The sequence below is a fragment of the Balaenoptera physalus genome, assembly GCF_965194825.1.
Source record: "Balaenoptera physalus genome assembly, chromosome: 15".
Classification (NCBI taxonomy): Eukaryota; Metazoa; Chordata; class Mammalia; order Artiodactyla; family Balaenopteridae; genus Balaenoptera; species Balaenoptera physalus.
Genome location: NC_138894.1, coordinates 17,844,379 through 17,864,509, shown reverse-complemented (window position 1 = coordinate 17,864,509; position 20,131 = coordinate 17,844,379). Strand labels below are relative to the sequence as shown.

The following is a 20,131-nucleotide window of genomic DNA, read 5'->3' as shown; positions in this document are numbered from 1 at the left end:
CCTAACCCCTCTCCAGGAGTGAAGATGGCTTTTCGTGCCTCAGACAATGAGTTGGACCTGGAAAGTGTTGGAGAGCTGATGGAAAACCCTATGCTTACAAGACTGAATAGTATAAAAGCAAAGGGAAGACTGAGTTTTGTAACACCCACAGAAAATGAAGCTGATACACAATTCCTGACATTTAAGCACACTACAAAAGCTCAGGAGAGGACAAGAAAACGACAGCAGCCTATAAAACTAGAGCCTCTGGTAAGTTTGAAAACCAGCATTTTAGCCACTTTTGGCTACAGAGGATGTTGCAAAATTGCTTTGGGGGATGGAAGTAATTTCTAGACTCTTAACAAAGAAGGAATGAAAACCTAAAAGTTAAGACTTGTTTATGAAATTGTAAACACACTTATTTATTCAAAATTATTGAGCTCTAAATACTGTTTGAGGTGGTGGGATGCAGTGGTGAACAAAGTTTTCTAGCAGATAAATTCTCTTTAGCATTATGTACAATATGGATACTTAACTATGTAGGCTGTAAGGCTCTTTTAGGTACTAGGGTACCATTTGATACTAGGAACTTCAGTAAGAGTAATATATATAATTACATAATTTTATTATTTTCAAAGTAAATGCCTAGTGTTCTGAAAAATTTTGTACATGTCTGAAAATAGTTTTAAGAATCCATTTATGCCCTTGGATAATTATATATCCATGTAAAAGAGCAGTGAAAGTGCATAAAAAAGTAAAAAGTGAAAGTTCTCACTCGGACCTTCAGATGTTAACTCCTGTTGTCAGTGGTTGCCTTTCAGGCTGTTTTATATGTTTATTCAAATATATATGTGTATATATATATATATATATATATATGTATGTGTGTGTGTATAAACATATAGCTTTAAAGAAAGATTATACAGTACATACTGATCTTCAAAGTACTGATTTCACTAAAACATATGGAAGTCTTTCCTATTTGTGCATACAGAGGTATCTTTTCTGACAGCTGCACTGTGTTTTGTTGCATGGGTGTGCCATAGTAGAGTACCCATTAATTGTTTTCCTAAAGGGAGTTCTGGTTATTTCTTTTTCATTTTGTTGTTGTTATTATTTTGCTATTGCAGATAATGCTGCATTGAATGACTTTGCCTTTGTACAGATAAAAATGGATTTTCAGAAGTGGCATTCTGTAGGTCATAGAATATGTACATTTTAATTTTGAAAACTATTGCCCAATTGTGCTGAAAGGTTTACCTTTGCACCTACGATGTATTAAGAGATCCTGCTTACCTACATCTTTGCCAAAACTGATGCTATCAGTTCTCTTATTTTTGCTAGACTGATAAGTTAAAATGGCATCACATTGTTGTTGTGATTTGTATCTTATTAATGAAGTTAATTATATTTTCATTCATTCATTGGTATGTATGTAACTTATTTTGTGGATTCTGTTCATAACCACTGTCTGCTTTAAAATTAGATTGTTTGGTTTTTTCCTATCAGTTTCTGAGGTTTTTTAAAACATATATATATAATGTATATATGTGTAACTGAATCACTGTGCTGTACACCTGCAATTAACATGATATTGTAAATCAAGTATATTTGAATAAAAAATTAATAAATAATAAAAACATATATATACATATATATATTATGGACATTAACCCTTATTCCATTGCTTCTCAAATTTAGGTACTGATTCATGCTGGAGGAAAACATTCTTGAAGGTCCATAGTGCTGATTTGTTATTTTTATTTTAATGTTACTTTATGTGAAAAATGGTTAACCTAGGGATTAATTCAAAATTTTAATAAACAAATTAATATCTTAAATGCAAAGAAAACTACACAGCCAATTGCAATTCAGGTTAACAGAATATGCAAAGTAACAGATGTTGTTGACACTGAACTTCCATTTTCAAGATGGGTATGGCACTGCCTGCAGCTGCTCTCTTCTCCAGAGAGCAGTGTGCCTGCACTATGCATTGTGGGGAGTTTTGGGGCCTCTCTACTATTTTTTTCCCATGGACTTAGGATTAAACCTTTTACACTTGTTTCTTTCTGACGGGTTTACCTTCATGTGGCAAAAGTGTATAATTAACCCTTGATGATTAAAGTAGTTCCATTTGACATCAGTGTGATAAATTTATGTATATTGAATTCAATGCCTACTACATGCCAGGCTCTGAGTCATGCTCTGAGGATACAACAATGAACAAGGGAGACAAGATTCCTGTTGACATTCTAGTAATCCTAAATAATTAGACTGAAGAATGTCGTCTAATCATAGGTGCTGTTAAGAAAATAATATAGGGAATGTGGTCAAGACAAACGGCAGGCAACTTTAGATTGGGTGACTACAAAGGTCTCCCTGAGGAGATGTCATCTGAATGAGTCCCAGACTATAGCCTTTATTACCTGCCAGACTGTGAACGGACAAGCCTTCAGAGATTCCAGTCCCCAGCCCTTGAGCTGCCTCAGCTGATGTCAAGTGGAGCAGAGGCAAGCTGTTCTCACTGAGCTCGGCCTACATGGTAGATTTTTTAGCAAAATAAATGTTGTTGTTGTGTTTTAAGTCACTAAGTTTGGAGGATTTTGTTATGTACTAGGTGACTGGAACAATATAACAAATACATGAATATAGTAGTTCTAAAATATTAAAAATACTAAGGAATAAAGTGAAAATGACATCAATTTCTACCACATGGAGAGAGTAGCTTAGTATTCAAGAGACTAATTTCATGTGTATAGGTACCTGTAGTTTGATTTGTTCTGACAGAGTTAGTAATACTATGTATGCTCTTTTTATCATTGCCATCCTTCCCCTCTCCTCCCCTCCCCTTCTTTGTTCTTTTCTCCTCCTCCTATACCCACCTCCCCACCTTCCTTCTCCTCTCTCTCTCCCTCTCTTCCCTCTTTCTTTCCCTCTCCTACTCTTCTTCTTTTACATTTTTCCTTACCTTCAATTCTCCAATCTCTGACCCCCATTTCTATGGTATCTATCATTAACAACAATCTGATGTACATCCTTTCTTGCTTTTCTCCATGCTCAATTTTATATAAATGGATAAATACACACACAAAAATACATATATTTACATAATTTGTTATGAATACACAAGATAAAAAGATGTAAATTATAACATCAAAAACATAAAATGTGTAGGGGGGGATAAAATGGAGAGCTTTAGAATGCATTCAAATTTAAGTTATTATCAACTTAAGCCATTACAAATATAAGTTTTTTTAAGTGAGTCTCATGGTAACTACAAAGAAAAAACCTATAGTAGATACACAGAAGATAAAGAGAAAAGAATATAAGCATACTACTAAAGAATATTATCAAATCTGAAAGGAAGAGAGCAAGAGAAGAAAAAAGGAGCAAAAGAATCATAAAATAGCCAGAACATAATTAACAAAATGGCAATAAGTGCATACCTATCAATAATGACTTTAAATGTAAATAGGCTAAATTCTCCAATCAAAAGACACAGACTAGCTGATTAGATTTTTTAAAATAGACCCATCTATTTTAAGTCTCTTATAGGCATCTACATGCTGCCTACAAGAGACTCACTAGAGATGTAAGGGTACACACAGATTGAAAGTGAAGGAATGAAAAAGGTATTCCATGCAAATAAAACCAAACGAAAGCTGGGGTAGCTATACTTATATCAGACAAAATAAACTTTAAGACAAAGACTGTAATACGAGACAAGATTATTATATAATGATATAGGGGTCAATCCAACAAGAGGCTATAATGTTTGTAAATATTTATGCACCCAATATAGGGGAACCTAAATATATAAAGCAAATACAGATCTAAAGGGACGAAGAGACAGCAATACAATATTAGTGGGGGACTTTAACACCCTTCTTTCATCAATGGAAAAATCATCCAGACTAAAAAAATCAATAAGGAAACATTGCCCTTAAATGACAAGTTTGACCTAATGGACTTAAGAGACGTATATAGAAATTCCATGCAAAAGCAACAGAATACACTTTCTTCTCAAGTGCTCATGGAACATTCTCCAGGATGGATTATATGTTAGGCAACAAAACAAGTCTTAATAAATTTAAGAAGACTGAAATCATATCAAGCATCTTTTCTGACCACAGTAGTATGAAACTAGAAATCAATTACAAGAAGAAAATTGGAAAATTCACAAATTTGGTCAAAGAAAATTGGGTCAAAGAAGAAACCAAAAGAGAAATTAAAAAATACTTTAAGACAAATGAAAATGGAAATACAACATATCAACACTTATGGGATGCAGCAAAAGTGGTTCTAAGAGGGAATTTCATAGGGATAAATGCCTACATCAAGAAACAAGAAATACCTCAAATAAACAACCTAAGTTTACACCTCAAGGAACTAGAAATGGAAGAACAAACAAAGCCAAAATTGAATAGAAAAAAAGGAAATAACAAAGATCAGAGTGGAAATAAAGGAGATAGACACTGAAAGAACAATAGAAAAGATCAATGAAATTCAATGAAACTAAGAGCTGGTTCTTTGAAAAGATAAACAAAATAGACAAACCTTTAGCTAGACTTACCAAGGAAAAAAAAGAAAGAGGACTCAAATAAAATCAGAAATGAAATTTTAGATGTTACAACTGATACCACAAAATACAAAGGATCATAAGAGACTGCTATGAACAAATATGTGCCAATAAATTGGACAACCTAAAAGAAATGGATACATTCCTAGCAACATACAACCAACCAAGATTGAATCATGAAGAAATAGAAAATTTGAACAAACTGATTACAGTAAGGAGATTGAATCAGTCATCAAAAACCTCCCAACAAACAAAAGTCCAGGACCAGATGGCTTCACTGGTGAATTTTACCAAACATTAAAGAATTAATACCAATCCTTCTCAAACTCTTCCAAAAAAACAGAAGAGGAGGGAACTCTTCCAAATTCATTTCATGAGGCCAGCATTACCCTGAAACCAAAACTAGACAAGGATACCACAAAAAAAGAAAATTGCAGGCCAATATCCCTGACAAACATAGATGCAGAAATCCTCAACAAAATATTAGCAAACAATTCAATAGTACCTTAAAAGGAGCTTACACCATGATCAAGTGGGAGTTGTTCCAGGGAAGCAAGGATGGTTCAATATCCACAAATCAATCAGCATGATACACCACATCAACAAAACAAAGGATAAAAATCATACAATCATCTTGATAGATGCAGCAAAAGCTTTTGATAAAATTCAACATCCATTTATGATAAAAGTTCTCAACAAAATGGATTAAGAAGGGACATACAACAACATAATAAAGGCCATATATGACAAACCCAAATATAACATAGTATTATGTTACTATATCACTAACATAATACTCAACAGTGAAAAGCTGAAAGCTTTTCCTCTAAGATCAGGAACAAGACAAGAATGCCCACTCTCACCACTTTCATTCAACATAGTATTAAAAAATCCTAGCCACAACACTAGGATAAGACAAGAAAAAAAGAGATAAAAGACAAGAAAAAGAGATAAAAGGCATCTAAATTGGAAAGGAAGAAGTAAAACTGTTGCTATTTGTGAATGACATGATACTACATATAGAGAACCCTAAAGAGATCACCAAAAAGCTATTAGAACTCATAAATTAATTCAGTAAATGTGCAGAAAACAAAGTCAAAATACAGAAATCTGTTACATTTCTATACACTAATAATGAACTATCAGAAAGAGAAATTAAGAAAACAATCCCATTTACAATTGCATGAAAAAGCAGGAAATACCTAGGAATAAACATAACCAAGGAGGTGAAAATACCTGTACACTGAAAACTCTAAGATGTTGATAAAAGAAATCAAAGAAGACATAAACGGAAAGAAATTCTGTGCTCATGGATTGGAATAATTAATGTTGCTAAAGTGCCGATACTACCCAAAACAATCTACAGATTCAATGAAATCTCTCTAAGAATTTCAATGATATTTTTCACAGGAATGGAACAAACAATCCTAAAATTGTATGAAACCACAAAATATCCCAAATAGCCAAAGCAATCTTGAGAAGGAACCATGAAAGATCTTGAATAGCCAAAGCAATTTTGAGAAAGAAGAACAAAGTGGGAGGTATCACGTGTCCTGATTTCAAACTATATTGCAAAGCTATAATAATCAAAGCAGGATGGTGTTGGCATAAAACAGACACATAGATCAATGAAACAAAATAAAGATTCCAGAAATAAATCCATACATATATGGTCAATTAATTTATGACAAAGGAGCCAGGAATATACAATGGAGAAAGGACAGTCTTTTCAATAAATGGTATTGGGAAAACTGAACAGTCACATGAAAAAACAAAACTGGACCACTAACTTACAGCATACACAAAAGCTAACTGAAAATGAATTAAACATTGGAACATAAGACCTGAAACTATAAAACTTCTAGAAGAAAACATAAGTGGTAAGCTTCTTGAGATCAGTCTTGGCAATGATTTTTTGGATTTGACATCAAAAGCAAAGGTAACAAAAATTAATATACAGAAATCTGTTGCATTTATATATACCAACAATGAAAGATCAGAAAGAGAAATTAAGGAAACAGTCCCATTTACCATCGCATCAAAAATAATAAAATACCTAGGAATAAACCTACCTAAGGACGCAAAAGACTGGTACTCTGAAAACAATAAGATGCTGATGAAAGAAATCAAAGATGACATAAACAGATGGAAAGATATACCGTGTTCTTGGGAAGAATCAATATTGTCAAAATGACTACACTACCCAAGGCAATCTACAGATTCAATGCAATCCCTATGCAATTACCAATGGCATTTTTCACAGAACTAAACCCATACACCTATGGTCAGTTAACCTACAACAAAGGAGGCAAGACTATACAATAGAGGAAAGACAGTCTCTTCAATAAATGGTGCTGAGAATGTAAATTGGTACAGCTCCTATGGAGAACAGTATGGAGGTTCCTTAAAAAACTAAAAATAAAGCTACCATATGGTCCTGCAACCCCACTCCTAGGCATATATCTGGAGAAAACCATAATTCAAAAAAATACATGCATCCCAGTGTTCATTGCAGCACTATTTACAATAGCCAAGACATGGAAGCAACCTAAATGTCCATCGACAGATGAATGGATAAAGAAGATGTGGTACATATATACAATGGTATATTACTCAGCCATAAAAAAGAATGAAATAATGCCATTTGCAGCAACATGGATGGACCTAGAGATTACCACACTAAGTGAAGTAAGCCAAAGACAAATATCCTATGATATCCCTTATACGTGGACTCTCTCTCTCTCTCTCTCTCTCTCTCTCTCTCTCTCTCTCTCTCTCTCTATATATATATATATATATATATATATATATATACAAACGAACTTATTTCCAAAAGAGAAAGAGACTCACAGACAGAAAACAAATTCATGGTTACCAAAGGGGAAAGTGGGGGAGGGGGACACGGGTCGGGGGAGGGATAAATTGAGAGGTTGGTATTAACATGTACACACTACTATATATAAAATAGATAACCAACAAGGGCCTACCATATAGCACAAGAACTATGCTCAATGTATAACTGAATCACTGTGATGTATTCCTGAAACTAACACAATATTGTAAATTAACTATACTTCAAGAAAAAATTTTAAAATTTATTAAAAATTACAAAAGCAAAGGTAACAAAAGCAATATAAACAAGCTGGACTACATAAAACTAAAAGGCTTCTGCACAACAAAGTAAACCTTCAACGAAATGAAAAGGCAACCTCTGGAAGAAACTACTCGCAAATCATATATCGGATATGAGGTTATAATCCAAAATATATAAGGAACTCATACAACTCATAAAACAATCAAATTTTAAAGATGAGCAGAGGACCTGAATAGACGTTTTTCCAAAGAAGGCATACATATGGCCAACAGATTCATGAAAATGTGCTCAACCTCACTGATCATCAGGGAAATATGCATCATAACCACAATGAGGTATCACCTCACACCTGTTAGAAAGGCTATTATCAAAAAGACAAGAAACAGGAAGTGTTTGCAAGGATGTGGAGAAAAGGGAATCCTTGTGTACTGTTGATAGGAATGTATATAAATTGGTGCAGTCACTATGGAAAACAATATGAAGTTTCCTGAAAAAATTAAAAATGTGATCTAGCAGTCATACTTCTGGGTATTTATCTAAAGGAAATAAAAATACTAGCTCAAGAAGATAGTTATAGATACGTATAATTGCACCCCATATTCATTATAGCATTATTTACAATACCCAAGACATGGAAGCAACCTATGTGTCCATCAGTGTAAAAACAGATAAAGAAAATGTCGTATATATACACACAATAGAATATTATTCAACCATAAAAAGAAGGAAATCTTGCCATTTGCAACAACATGGATGGACCTTGAAGGCATTATGCTAGGTGAAATAAGTCAGACAGAGAAAGACGAATACTGTATGATCTCACTTACATGTGGAATCTAAAGAAAATGAAAACTGAACTCATAGAATCAGAGGATAGGTGTTTGCCAGAGAACGGGTTGAGGGGGTGCAGTGGATGAAATGAGTGAAGGGGGTCAAAAAGTACAAACTTCCAGTTATAAAATAAATGAGGTCCTGGGGATATAATGTACAGCATGGTGACGATAGCTAATAATACTCTATCGTATATTTTAAGTTTGCTAAGAGAGAATATCTTGAAAATTCTTATTATAAGAAAAAAAAGTGTAACTGTGTGATGATGGATGTTAACTAGGTTTATTGTGGTGATCATTTTGCAACATATACATATGTTGTACACAAACTAATATAATGTTATATATCAATTATGTCTCAATAATAAATAAAATAAAATTCAAATAATAGTACTTTTCTAACACATTTGCTGTAAAGATTAATGGGTGTTAAAGTTTTGTCATATAGAAGAAGCTCAGTAAATGGTAGTTAATATTGTTATTTAAAAAAAACTATAAACAAAATTTTGGGAATTTGAACCCAACTATATAATACATCATTGCCAGTGGGATTTATCTCAGGAATGTAGGGAATTAACCATTTAAAAAGCAATCACTGTAATTCACCATATTACCCCACTGAAAAATAAAAACCATGTGATTATATCAATAGATGTAGATAAATCCTTTGACAAAATCCACCACCCATTCCTGATAAAACTCTCAGCAAATTAGGAGTAGAAGAGACCTTCCTCAAGTGAGTAAGGGTCATCCATGAACAACCTACACCTAACCTCAGACTTAATGGTGAAAAATTATGAGCAAATAAGGATGTCTGCTCCCAGCATTTCTGTTTAACAATGTATTAGAGGTGGTAGCCATTGCAGTAAGGTAAGGAAAAGAGATAAAAGGAATCCAGATTAGAAAGGAAGAAGTAAAAATTTTCATTCACAAAGAACATGATCATCTATTTGGAAAATCCAGTGAAAGCTATGAAAAAGTTACTAGAACTGATAATGAGGTTAGCAAGGATACAGAATACAAGATAGTATAAAAAACTAATTGCACGTCTATGTATGAGCAATTTGAAATTGAAATTAAATAAAAATACTATTTACAATAGCAACAAAAATATGAATTGAGGGTAAATCTAATGAGAATGTGCAAGGCCTGAAGAACGAATACTACAAAATATAACAGAGAAATTAAAGAAGCTCTAAATTAAGAATGATACTGTGTTTGTAGTTTAGAAGGCTCAATATTTTCAAGATGTCAGTTCTCCTCAAATTGATCTATAAATTTAATGCAATTCCAATCAAAGTCCCAGCAGTATTTCTCCTTTTTGGTAGAAATTGACAAGCTGATTCTAAAATTCATAGAAAAATGCAAAGGACTTAGAACAACCAAAACAACTTTGAAAGAGAAGAACAAAGTTTAAAGTCTAACGCTCCTGATTTCAATACTTACTATTAAACTACAATAATTAAGACATTGTAGTATTGGTGTCAAGATAGACAAATAGACTGATGGACCACAATAGAGAGTCCAGATATAAACCCATACATATATGGATTCCACTGGAAGAGTGCCCATGAAAACTTGCTCCTGGTTTCCCCCAGACTTTGTCCCATACACCTTTTCCCTTTGTTAATTTTAATTGTTTTCCCCTTTTGCTGTAATAAATCATAGCCATGAGTACAACTACTCATGTAGTTGTAGGCTTTTTGATGATGGCCATTCTGACTGGTGTGAGGTGATACCTTATTGTGGTTTTGATAAGCATTTCTCTAATAATTAGTGATGTTGAGCATCTTTTCATATGCCTGTTGGCCATCTATATGTCTTCTTTGGAGAAGTGTCTATTTAGGTCTTCTGCCCATGTTTTGATTGGTTGTTTGTTTTTTCAATATTAAGCTTTATGAGCTGTTTGTATATTTTGGATATTAGTTGCAAATATTTTCTCCTATTCCATAGGTTGTCTTTTCATTTTGTTTATGGTTTCCTTTGCTGTGCAAAAGCTTTTAAGTTTGATTAGGTCACATTTGTTTATTTTTGCTTTTATTCATTTTGCCTTGTGAGACTAATCTAAGAAAATATTGCTAAGATTTATGTCAGAGAATGTTTTGCCTATGTTCTCTTCTCGGAGTTTTATGGTATCATGTCTTATATTTAGGTCTTTAAACGATTTCGAGTTTATTTTTGTATATAGTGTGAGGGAGTGTTCTAATTTCATTGATTTACATGTAGCTGTCCAGCTTTCCCAACACTGTTTGTTGAAGAGACTGTCTTTTCTTCATTGTATATTCTTGCCACCTCTGTCATAGATTAATTGACCATAGGTTTATTTGGTAGGTTTATTTCTGGGTTCTCTATTCTTTTCCATTGATCTATATGTCTGTTTTTGTGCCAATGCCACATTGTTTTTTATACTGTAGCTTTGTAATATTGTCTGAAGTCTGGAAGGGTGATGTCTCCAAATTTGTTCTTTCTCCTCAGGATTGCTTTGGCAATTCTCAGTCTTTTGTGTTTCCATATAAATTTTATGATTATTTGTTCTCGTTCTGTGAAAAATGTCATGGGTATTTTGATAGGGATCACATTAAATCTGTAGATTGCTTTGGGTAGTATGGCCATTTTAACAATATTAATTCTTCCAATCCAAGAGCATGGGATATCTTTCCATTTCCTTTATGAATGTTTTATAGTTTTTAGTATATAGGTCTTTCACCTCCTTAGTTAAGTTTATTCCTAGGGATTTTATTTTTTTGATGCAGTTTTAAACAGGATTGTTTTCTTACTTTCTCTTTCTGACATGTCATTATTAGTGTAAAGAAATGCAACAGATTTCTGTGTGTTAATCTTGTATCCTGCTACCTTGCTGAATTCATTTATTAGCACTAATAGTTTTTGTATGGAGATTTTAGGGTTCTCTCTATTGCGTATCATGTCATCTGCAAAGAGTGAGAGTTTTACCTCTTTCCTTCCAGTTTGGATACCTTTTATTTCTTTTTCTTGTCTGATTGCTGTGGCTAGGACTTCCAGTACTGTGATAGAAGTGGTGAGAATGGGCATCCTCGTCTTGTTCCTGAATTTAGCGGAAAGGCTTTCAGCTTCTCATGGTTGAGTATTAAGTTGTCTGTGGGTTTGTGGTAAATGGCTTCCCTTGTAACTGCCTTTAGAATCCTATCTTTATCGTTAATTCTCACCATTTTAATTATGATATGTCTTGGTGTGGATCTGTTTGGGTTTATCTTGTATAGGACCCTCTGTTCTTCCTGTACCTGGATATCTGTTTCCTTCTTTAGGTTTGGGAAGTTTTCAGTCATAAATTCTTCAAATACATTTTTGATCCTCTTTTCTCTCTCTTCTCCTTCTGGAACCCCTATCATGCTTAGGTTGGCATCCTTCATATTACTTTCTATATCTCATGTGTTGCTTTATTTTTTTTTTTCATTTTTCTTTCTGTCTGCTGTTCTGATTGGGTGATTTCCATTATTCTATCTTCCAGGTCACTTATTCATTCTTCTTTGTTATTTAGTGTGCTATTTATTGCTTCTAGATTGGTTTTTATTTCACCAATTGAGTTGTCTAATTTTGATTGGTTTGTCTTTATAGTTTCTAGTTCCTTGTTACAGTGATCTGCATTTCTATCAATCATCTTTCTTAATTCGTTTAGCATTTTTATTATCTCCTTTTTGAACTTGTGGTCTAACAGTCTGGTGAGGTCTGTTTCATTATTTGTTCTTTCAAGGGATTTCTCTTGTTCTTCTAATTGGGAGTAGTTCCTCTGCTTTTTCATTTTACTTAAACTTTGTCTCTATGAATTCAGGAGAAGCAGTTATCTACTGTGGTGTTTGAAGGGATGTTTTTAAGTGGGAGTGTCCCTGTGTAGACTGTGTGAGTCCAGTATTTTTGGTGCAGTGGCTGGGTTTGGTATGAATGCCAGCCACATCTTTCCTCATAGTGTGCTGGCCATTATCCCTTGATAGTAGGTGTGATTGACGTTGTGGTCTCCAGAGCCTGTGCTGGATGTCGGATGAGACCTCCTCTTTGCTCCATGGCTGTCACAGCCCTGTTGGGGGAGGGTCTGCTCCCCAGTTGTTGGAGTAGAAGCCCTGAGGGTTGGGTTTGATCAGGATCCATTGCCCTTGAGTGTGTGAAATACAATTCATATTTTATGGCAAGACAAGAAAAATTTAAACATAAAAAATTCTTCTCTGCACTTTGGTCTGCTCTCTTCCCCCACTATGCTTGTGTTTCTGCATTATGCATCAACGAAACCTCCCCCATCAGCAGGAATACCTGCTCAGCCTTAAAGAGCAACATTCTCCCAGCATCAACAATTCCTTCTTGATCTCGTACAGGGTCACATGACCCACCACAATGATGCTTAGCTCTGGATCATTTAAACTGCCAATAAAATGTCATTTGATATATAGCCCTCTGTCTCAAAAAAATTTATATAACTGTGCCTTGACTTCTAACAGGTGGAACAGTTCTCAGAGCTTTCTGAGGTACTCTTTCCTGACTGTAATCCTCAAATTTGGCTTGAATAAAATTTTCCATTTCTTTCTTAGATCGACTGATTAATTTTTCATCAACAAATGCATGCCCTGCCCCACAGGAGGTGATTGCAAGTGAGGTCCATGTGGTCACAGTGACCCTATGGACTGCCTGTGCAGTCGGCCGTGGTTCCATCCAGAAGCAGCCCATGGTCACATCTTTTTCCGTGTGTTTGTTCCAGACCTACTGCTAGGCTGTGCTGTGGAGTGGGCTGGGGCTGGGGCCGGGGTTCTGTGGCTGCAGGAATCTAGGTGGTCGTGCTGCCACCTGGAACCTGGGCTGCCTCTGTGGCCAACCTCTCCCAGGACCTGTCAGCCGCAGATCCAGCTTCAAGCTGCAGTGTATAGTGGGCGGGGCCGGAGCACTCCTGCCAGACACAAACAGCTGTGTACTCCTGCCCAGGGCCTGTCCACCAGAGACTCAGCGACCAGCTGCTGTGCATTTCTGTGGCACCATTTAGTATGCATGCTGACAAAGTCTGCATGTGAGTGCTGACAGTGGGCTCCAAGGTTCGGTCCGGACCACACCCCAGGCCCTCCAGCCTGTCTCCCTGCAGGTAGATTGAGTCCTCTCCCAGGGCCTGTTGGTCCAAGATTTGGCACTTTGCCTCTGTGAGTATTTGTGGCCCCATCTGGTGTGCACCTTGAATTGGGAAGTGAGGCGTGGCAGCAGCCGCCAGCACTGGTCTCTCTCTGCCCTGATTGTTAGCAAGCCAGCATGCCCACACTCCTCGGGAGTAGAATTTAGGCTTTTCCAGCCCCTATATCTGTCCCAGCGGACCTCCCGGCAAGTAAGGGGCCTCCCCAGGGCAAGGGTCTGCCCTTGTGGACCTTCTCTCCTTTAGGGATCCCTCTCAGGGGCGCCAGTTTCGTCTCGATGCCTTTTCCCCCTTTCTACCCAGGTGCGTGGAGAAGTTTGTTGAAGCTTTGGTTGTATAGCTCTTCTGCCAGTTTCCAGTTGGTTTTCTGTGAGACTTGTTCCACATGTAGATGTATTTTTGATGTGTTTGCAGGGGGAGGTAAGCTCCATGTTCTCCTACCCCGCCATCTTGATCCCCCTCCAACAATTTTGTTTTTAAAAGCCCAAAAGTGGAAACGACCACAATGTCCATCAAGAGGTGAATGAATAAATTGTGGTGTTTCTACACTATAGGATACTACTCAGCCTTAAAAATAAATGAATTATGGATACATGAAACAACATAGAGGAATCTCAGCATAATTATGCTGAAAGATGGTGGGCAAAAAAAATACATACTATTTTATTACATTTATATAAAGGGCTAGAAAATGCAAACTAATGTATAGTGATAGAAAACAGATCAGTATTTGCCTAGGGAGGAGTATTGGAAAGGAACCTGAAAAGGCTTATGGTTGAGTTCTTTTCATTATCTTGACTATTTCATATATATATGTATATATCAGCACATCAAATAGTACACTTTAAATACATACAGCTTAATGTATGTCTATTATATCTCAGGAAAGCTGTTAAAATAATTTAAACTGTTAAAAAATATTCACATTTCCCTGATTGTCTTATAATAATTTTGTTTGCAGAATCCTTGTTAAAATTTATATCAAAATAAGATCCATGCACTAGCTGGTTGATATTTCCCTTAAGTCTAGGTCTGTAAGTTCCCCATCAACTCTTTTATTTTTTCTTAGGAAAAAATTTTAATGAGCAAAATTTGGTTATTTTTCTATATAGTTCCACAGTCTAATTTTGTTGACTGTATCCCCACTGTGGTAGCTAACCTATATTTCTCTGGTTCTTGTATTTCCTATATGTTGGTAGTTAGGTCTAGAGTCTTGAGTTTGATTTTCTGGGGGCATGAGTACTTCCATAGCAGGTGTAGTGTTCTTTCATTAAATTGGCATATAGAAGCTGGTTGTCTTTTTTCCCCAAGTTTTATTGAGATATAATTGACATAAAGCACTGTATAAGTTTAACATGTACAACATAGTGATTTGACTTACATGCATCATGAAATGTTTATCACGATAAGTTTAGTGAACAACCATCATTTCATATAGATACAAAATTAAAGTAATAGAAAAAAATTTTCCTTGTAATGAGAACTCTTAGGATTTACTCTTTTAACAACTTTCATATGTGATATACAGCAGTGTTAATTATATTTATCATCTTGTACATTACATCCCTAGTACTTATTTATCTTATAATTGGAAGTTTGTCTTATTGAAGGTTACAATCCATTTACAGTTATTACAAAATATTGGCTGTATTCTCCGTTTTGCAAAATACATTCTTGTAGCCTATCTTACACCCAATAGTTTATACCTCCCACTCCCCCACCCCTGTAATATTGCCGCTCCCCCCCACTGGTAACCACTAGTTTGTTCTCTATATCTGAGTCTGCTTCTTTTTTGTTATATTCACTAGCTTGTTGTATTTTTTGGATTCCACATATAAGTGATATCATGCAATATTTTTCTTTCTCTCTCTTAACTTAGCATAGACTTTCTTAACAGTGTTGTAAAATTCACCTCTTATATTTTCATCTAGTACTTTTTTTTCCTTGATCTTTTTTTATTGAAGTATAGTTGATTAACAATATTTTATTAGTTTCAGGTGTACAGCATAGTGAGCCAATATTTTTATAGATTATACTCCATTTAAAGTTATTATAAACTATTGGCTATATTCCTTGTGCAGAACAATATATCCTTGTAGCTTATTTATTTTATACATAGTAGTTTGTACTTCTTCATCCCTTACCCCTATCTTGCCCCTCCTCCCTTCCCTCTCACCACTGGTAACCATTCTATATCCGTGAGTCTACTTCTTTTGTTATATTCACTAGTGTGTTCTATTTTTTAATCCTACATATAAGTGATAACATGTCTCACTTATTTCACTTAGCATAATACCCTCCAAGTTCATCCATGTTGCTGCAAATGGCAAAATTCTGTTCTTTTTAATGGCTGAATAATAGTCCACTGTATATATATAAGACATCTTCTTTATCCATTCATCTACTGATGGGCTGTTAGGTTGCTTCCATATCTTGGCAATTGTAAATAATGCTGCAGTGAACATGGTATGCGTATATCTTTTTGAATTACTGTATTTGTTTTCTTCAGATAAGTACCCAGGAGTGTAATTGCTGGGTCATATGGTAGTTCTTTTTTTTTAATTTTTTGAGGAAACTACATACTGTTTTCCATAGTGGCTATACCAATTTACATTCCCACTAACAGTGTGCGAAGGTTCCCTTTTCTCCACATCCTCGCCCACATTTGTTATTTGTGTTCTTTTTGGTGATAGCCATTCTGACAGGTGTGAGGTGATATCTCATTGTGGTTTTGATTTGCACTTTCCTGATGATTAGCGTTGTTGAGCATCTTTTCATGTGCCTGTTGGTCATCTGCATTTCCTCTTTGGAAATATGCCTATTCAGATTCTCTGCCCATTTTAAAAGTCAGGTTGTTTGGTTTTGTGATGATCTTCAATTAGTTATGGCTATGGGAAGTGGTTAGTGACCTTTGGGTAGAGTAGGAGTATTGTATGATCCCACAGTAACTGTTGTAGTGAATGGTGGGGGTTTGTATTGGACAATTAGTGAGTATGTGATTTCATGCCTCTGTGTACTTTCTGTCATAATGTCACCCTTAGAAGTATTCATTGGTATTTAAAGGGCAGAATTAATGGAAACCAAGTAGAAAAGTTTTAGTCAAGCAATAGGCCATGGACAATGATGATAGCTGCTAATAATGATTGTGGCTTAGATAGGAAATTAGTCCAGGAAGGTGATCAATTTCCAACAAAGATAGAGTCCAAAGGTAGTGAAGAACAAGTTCACATTAATATTTAAAAGATTAACATGTCTCTTTATTTCCCAAAGCCAATGCTAAAAGCCTACCAAGATCATAAGAAGCCAGAATACATATATGAGCAGAACCGATATCGGTTAATCACTTCTGGAGTCCTAAAGCCTCCAGGAAGCACTGAAGAAAGAAGTTCTACCAAATCTCTTGTTCAGTTCGAGCGTGAAGATTCCGTGAAAAAGAAAAAACAGGTAAGTATTAAAGTACTTAATTGATCTTTTTAATGTTAGTTTCATATAGCATTGCTAACATGCTTTTAACTCATAAAGATAGTGACAAAATCTTTTCCCCTTAGGTTATATAAAGGATTGGGGGAATACAGTATTTCCCAGTTCCTCCTATTTAAGGAAAATTTGGACAGTAGAGTAAAATCATAAAGGAAAACTTTCAGCATTCATATAGTGTCTTCTGATCTTCTCTAGAAGACATGTTAAAAGAAGACATAATAGTGTTTTGAATGTTATTATAACTTTTATGAAATTTTCATCATTATTCCCCCAAATCTTTGAAGACCTTGGTGAAGGGCAATAAAATAGAAACTGAACCAACTAGAGAGACAACTTTTGTAATTGGTGAGAGTTGTAGAGTGGGGAAGTTGCCTTGCAAGGAATAAGTGAATAGTAATTCTGGGGCAAAATCACTAGAGCCTGGCTTTATGTGAATACCTGTAGATAATTAAACAAAAGAACAGAAGTGGGAGAAAATGTGGAGGACACACCCACAATAAAAATACCAATAGAGCCAAGATTTCTCTTAGCTTTTTATTGAGAGGATCTTTCAGTCCTAGTTGTCTGTCTTTCAGGCTTTAGGCTGCAGTGCTAGAAATTGAGAGTTGAGGACAAGCTCTGTCCTCGAGGATTTCAGAATCTGGAGGTGGGAAATGAACAAGTAAACACTTAAGAGCAGTGAGGTGTGATAAGAGCTCTCCCTGGTCATTTAAAGTACAAAATAATGGAGAACTGAACAGAAGGGATGCTTATACCTGGTGGCCAGGGGGACCATCAGTGGAAGAACAGCTACCCTAGGGAACTGTGCTAAGCTCGGAGGAATGAGTGGAAAGTTAACAAGGCAGATAAGGTGAGAGAGCTATGGCCTTGGGAGCCATGGGTTTGGGTGAGATTATCCTGAAAGAATATCATATGATAAATTGTATGAAATTGTATAGCTTCAGTTAATTTGGTTTCTGTGAAGTAAAAAGAGAGAATGAGATATTTTAAGTGGGGCCAAGAAAGATCTGATTGTACATTAATTAGCTCATTTAGTATAAAGTGGGTTTCAAGAGCTTGAATTTTAAAAAGAGGTTATGCAAACTATTATATATAGGAAGGATTAAAAAAACAAGGTACTACTGTATAGCACAGGGAACTATATTCAATATCCTGTGATAAACCATAATGGAAAAGGATATGAAAAAGAATATATATGTGTAAAACTGAATCACTTTGCTGTACAGCAGAAATTAACACAACATTGTAAATCAACTATACTTCAATAAAATTTTTAAAAAATAAAAAATAAAAGCAAGAGAGGTTGTGTGCACATCTGGGATGAAGGAAGTAGCTGAAAAGGAATAAGTTATAGGTTATGTTTGGTTGTAACTGTAACTAAGTGAAGAATTCAGTAAAGAGTTAGAAGTTGAAGGGAAATGTGGAAGAAAGGGGATATTCTATTTAAAAGGAGAAGGGTATTTATTCTGAGAAGAGGATCATTTTTCTGGGTATTGATTTCTCAGAATGAGTTCAGAATGGAAATGTATCTACGAAGATTTACTGGGAGATGAAGGAAGGAAGGAAGGAAGAAAGGAAGGAAAGAAGGAAGGAAGCAAGGAAGGAAGGGAGGGAGGGAGGGAGGGATGAAAGGAAAGAAGGAAGGAAAGTTGAAGGCTTTGCTTCCGGTAATTAAAGAAGATTGACTTATCAATTGGACTGGGCATCCACCATAGAGGAATATTATAGATGTTCTACAATTTATGAATAAATGCTTCCTCTATTTCCCTCCCCCAACCACTGCAAAATCCAAACATATGTGACTGTTTAAATTGAATCACATCTTCCCACTGAGTTACATAATTAGAAATAAAATGAAAATGTGTAGGCCTACTGTTGAAGAAACCTTTCACTTAGAATGCAGTACAACTTTTTAAGAGATATAATAAATAAAATAAATGCATTTCCTGTTAAAATATTAATACTCTTGTCTCATAAAAGAGTTGACTACAGCTCTTGTTGAAACATTGGGACAAAGCAATATGTATTTTCTCTGGTTCTGGTATCTTGTTTGGCCTCTTCTTTTATATAAGAAAACAGTACCTTTGTTGCTATCCCTGGCCAATAAATGAAAGGAGCATATTTTATCTTTGATTTTAAAGATGTATGTCCTTTAGCTCTGAAATTCCTAGGATTCTCTTCTGAAACTCCTGTTCAATGAGGTATTTAATCAGAGATAGAGGATAATGATCCCTATGAATACAAATCTTATGGGGACATTGTTCCACAGAGCTTATGGTAATAACTCTCTTATAGAAATGGCAACCTCTATTAACTCTGCTAATAGGCAATAAAGATATCATTTATATATGTACCTCAATTATTCACCAAAGCAGGTCTGCAATGCAGATTCTTTTATCTTAAAGCCAGTCCTGTCAGAGAGACAAAAGGATGACTGTTGGAGCTGATGTCACATTTCCTCAAACACGGTTATCAACCTCCTCGGCAGGAGGAGAAGACGTGTTTGATGCTGTCCCAAATTTGCCGGGGAGGAACAAAAGAGTGTGAGTGGCACTGAGAGCAGACAGTGGGACCCAGGGATTGGAGCAGAGCTCAAGTGTGTGAACATGGTGGGGACTTAGCCTTGGGGCTCCACACGTGGTCCAGAGCCAGCAGCATCTGCATCTCCTGGGAGCAAGTGAGAAATGCAGAATCTGAGGCTCCACCTCAGATTGGCTGGCAGACTCTGCATTTCAACAGGTTACCCAGGTAATTCACATGCACACTGAAATGTGAGAGGCACTGTCTCCAGAGCAAGCAATTAATTGAGTTAATAACATATATGCTTATGCTTAGGACCCACAGGGCTTGAAGCATAAGCATATATGTTATTAACTCACAATCGCCTGTTCTGGAGACAGTGCCTCTCACATTTCAGTGTGCATGTGAGGACACATGTACCCCAGTGTTCATTGCAGCACTATTTACAATAGCCAGGACATGGAAACAACCTAAATGCCCATCGACAGACGAATGGATAAAGAAGATGT

General features: G+C 35.7%; 1 protein-coding gene across 1 annotated transcript in view; it reads left to right on the top strand.

Annotated features, from left to right (window-relative positions):
• The window catches only part of DNAH6 (dynein axonemal heavy chain 6), a 293,021-nt gene that overhangs the window by 8,248 nt on the left and 264,642 nt on the right, over positions 1–20,131 (top strand). The window contains exons 2-3 of the mRNA XM_082425941.1: positions 17–249; positions 16,893–17,066. Coding sequence (XP_082282067.1) covers positions 25–249; positions 16,893–17,066 — 399 coding nt within the window. The 5' untranslated portion in view covers positions 17–24. The remainder of the gene's footprint in view (positions 1–16; positions 250–16,892; positions 17,067–20,131) is intronic.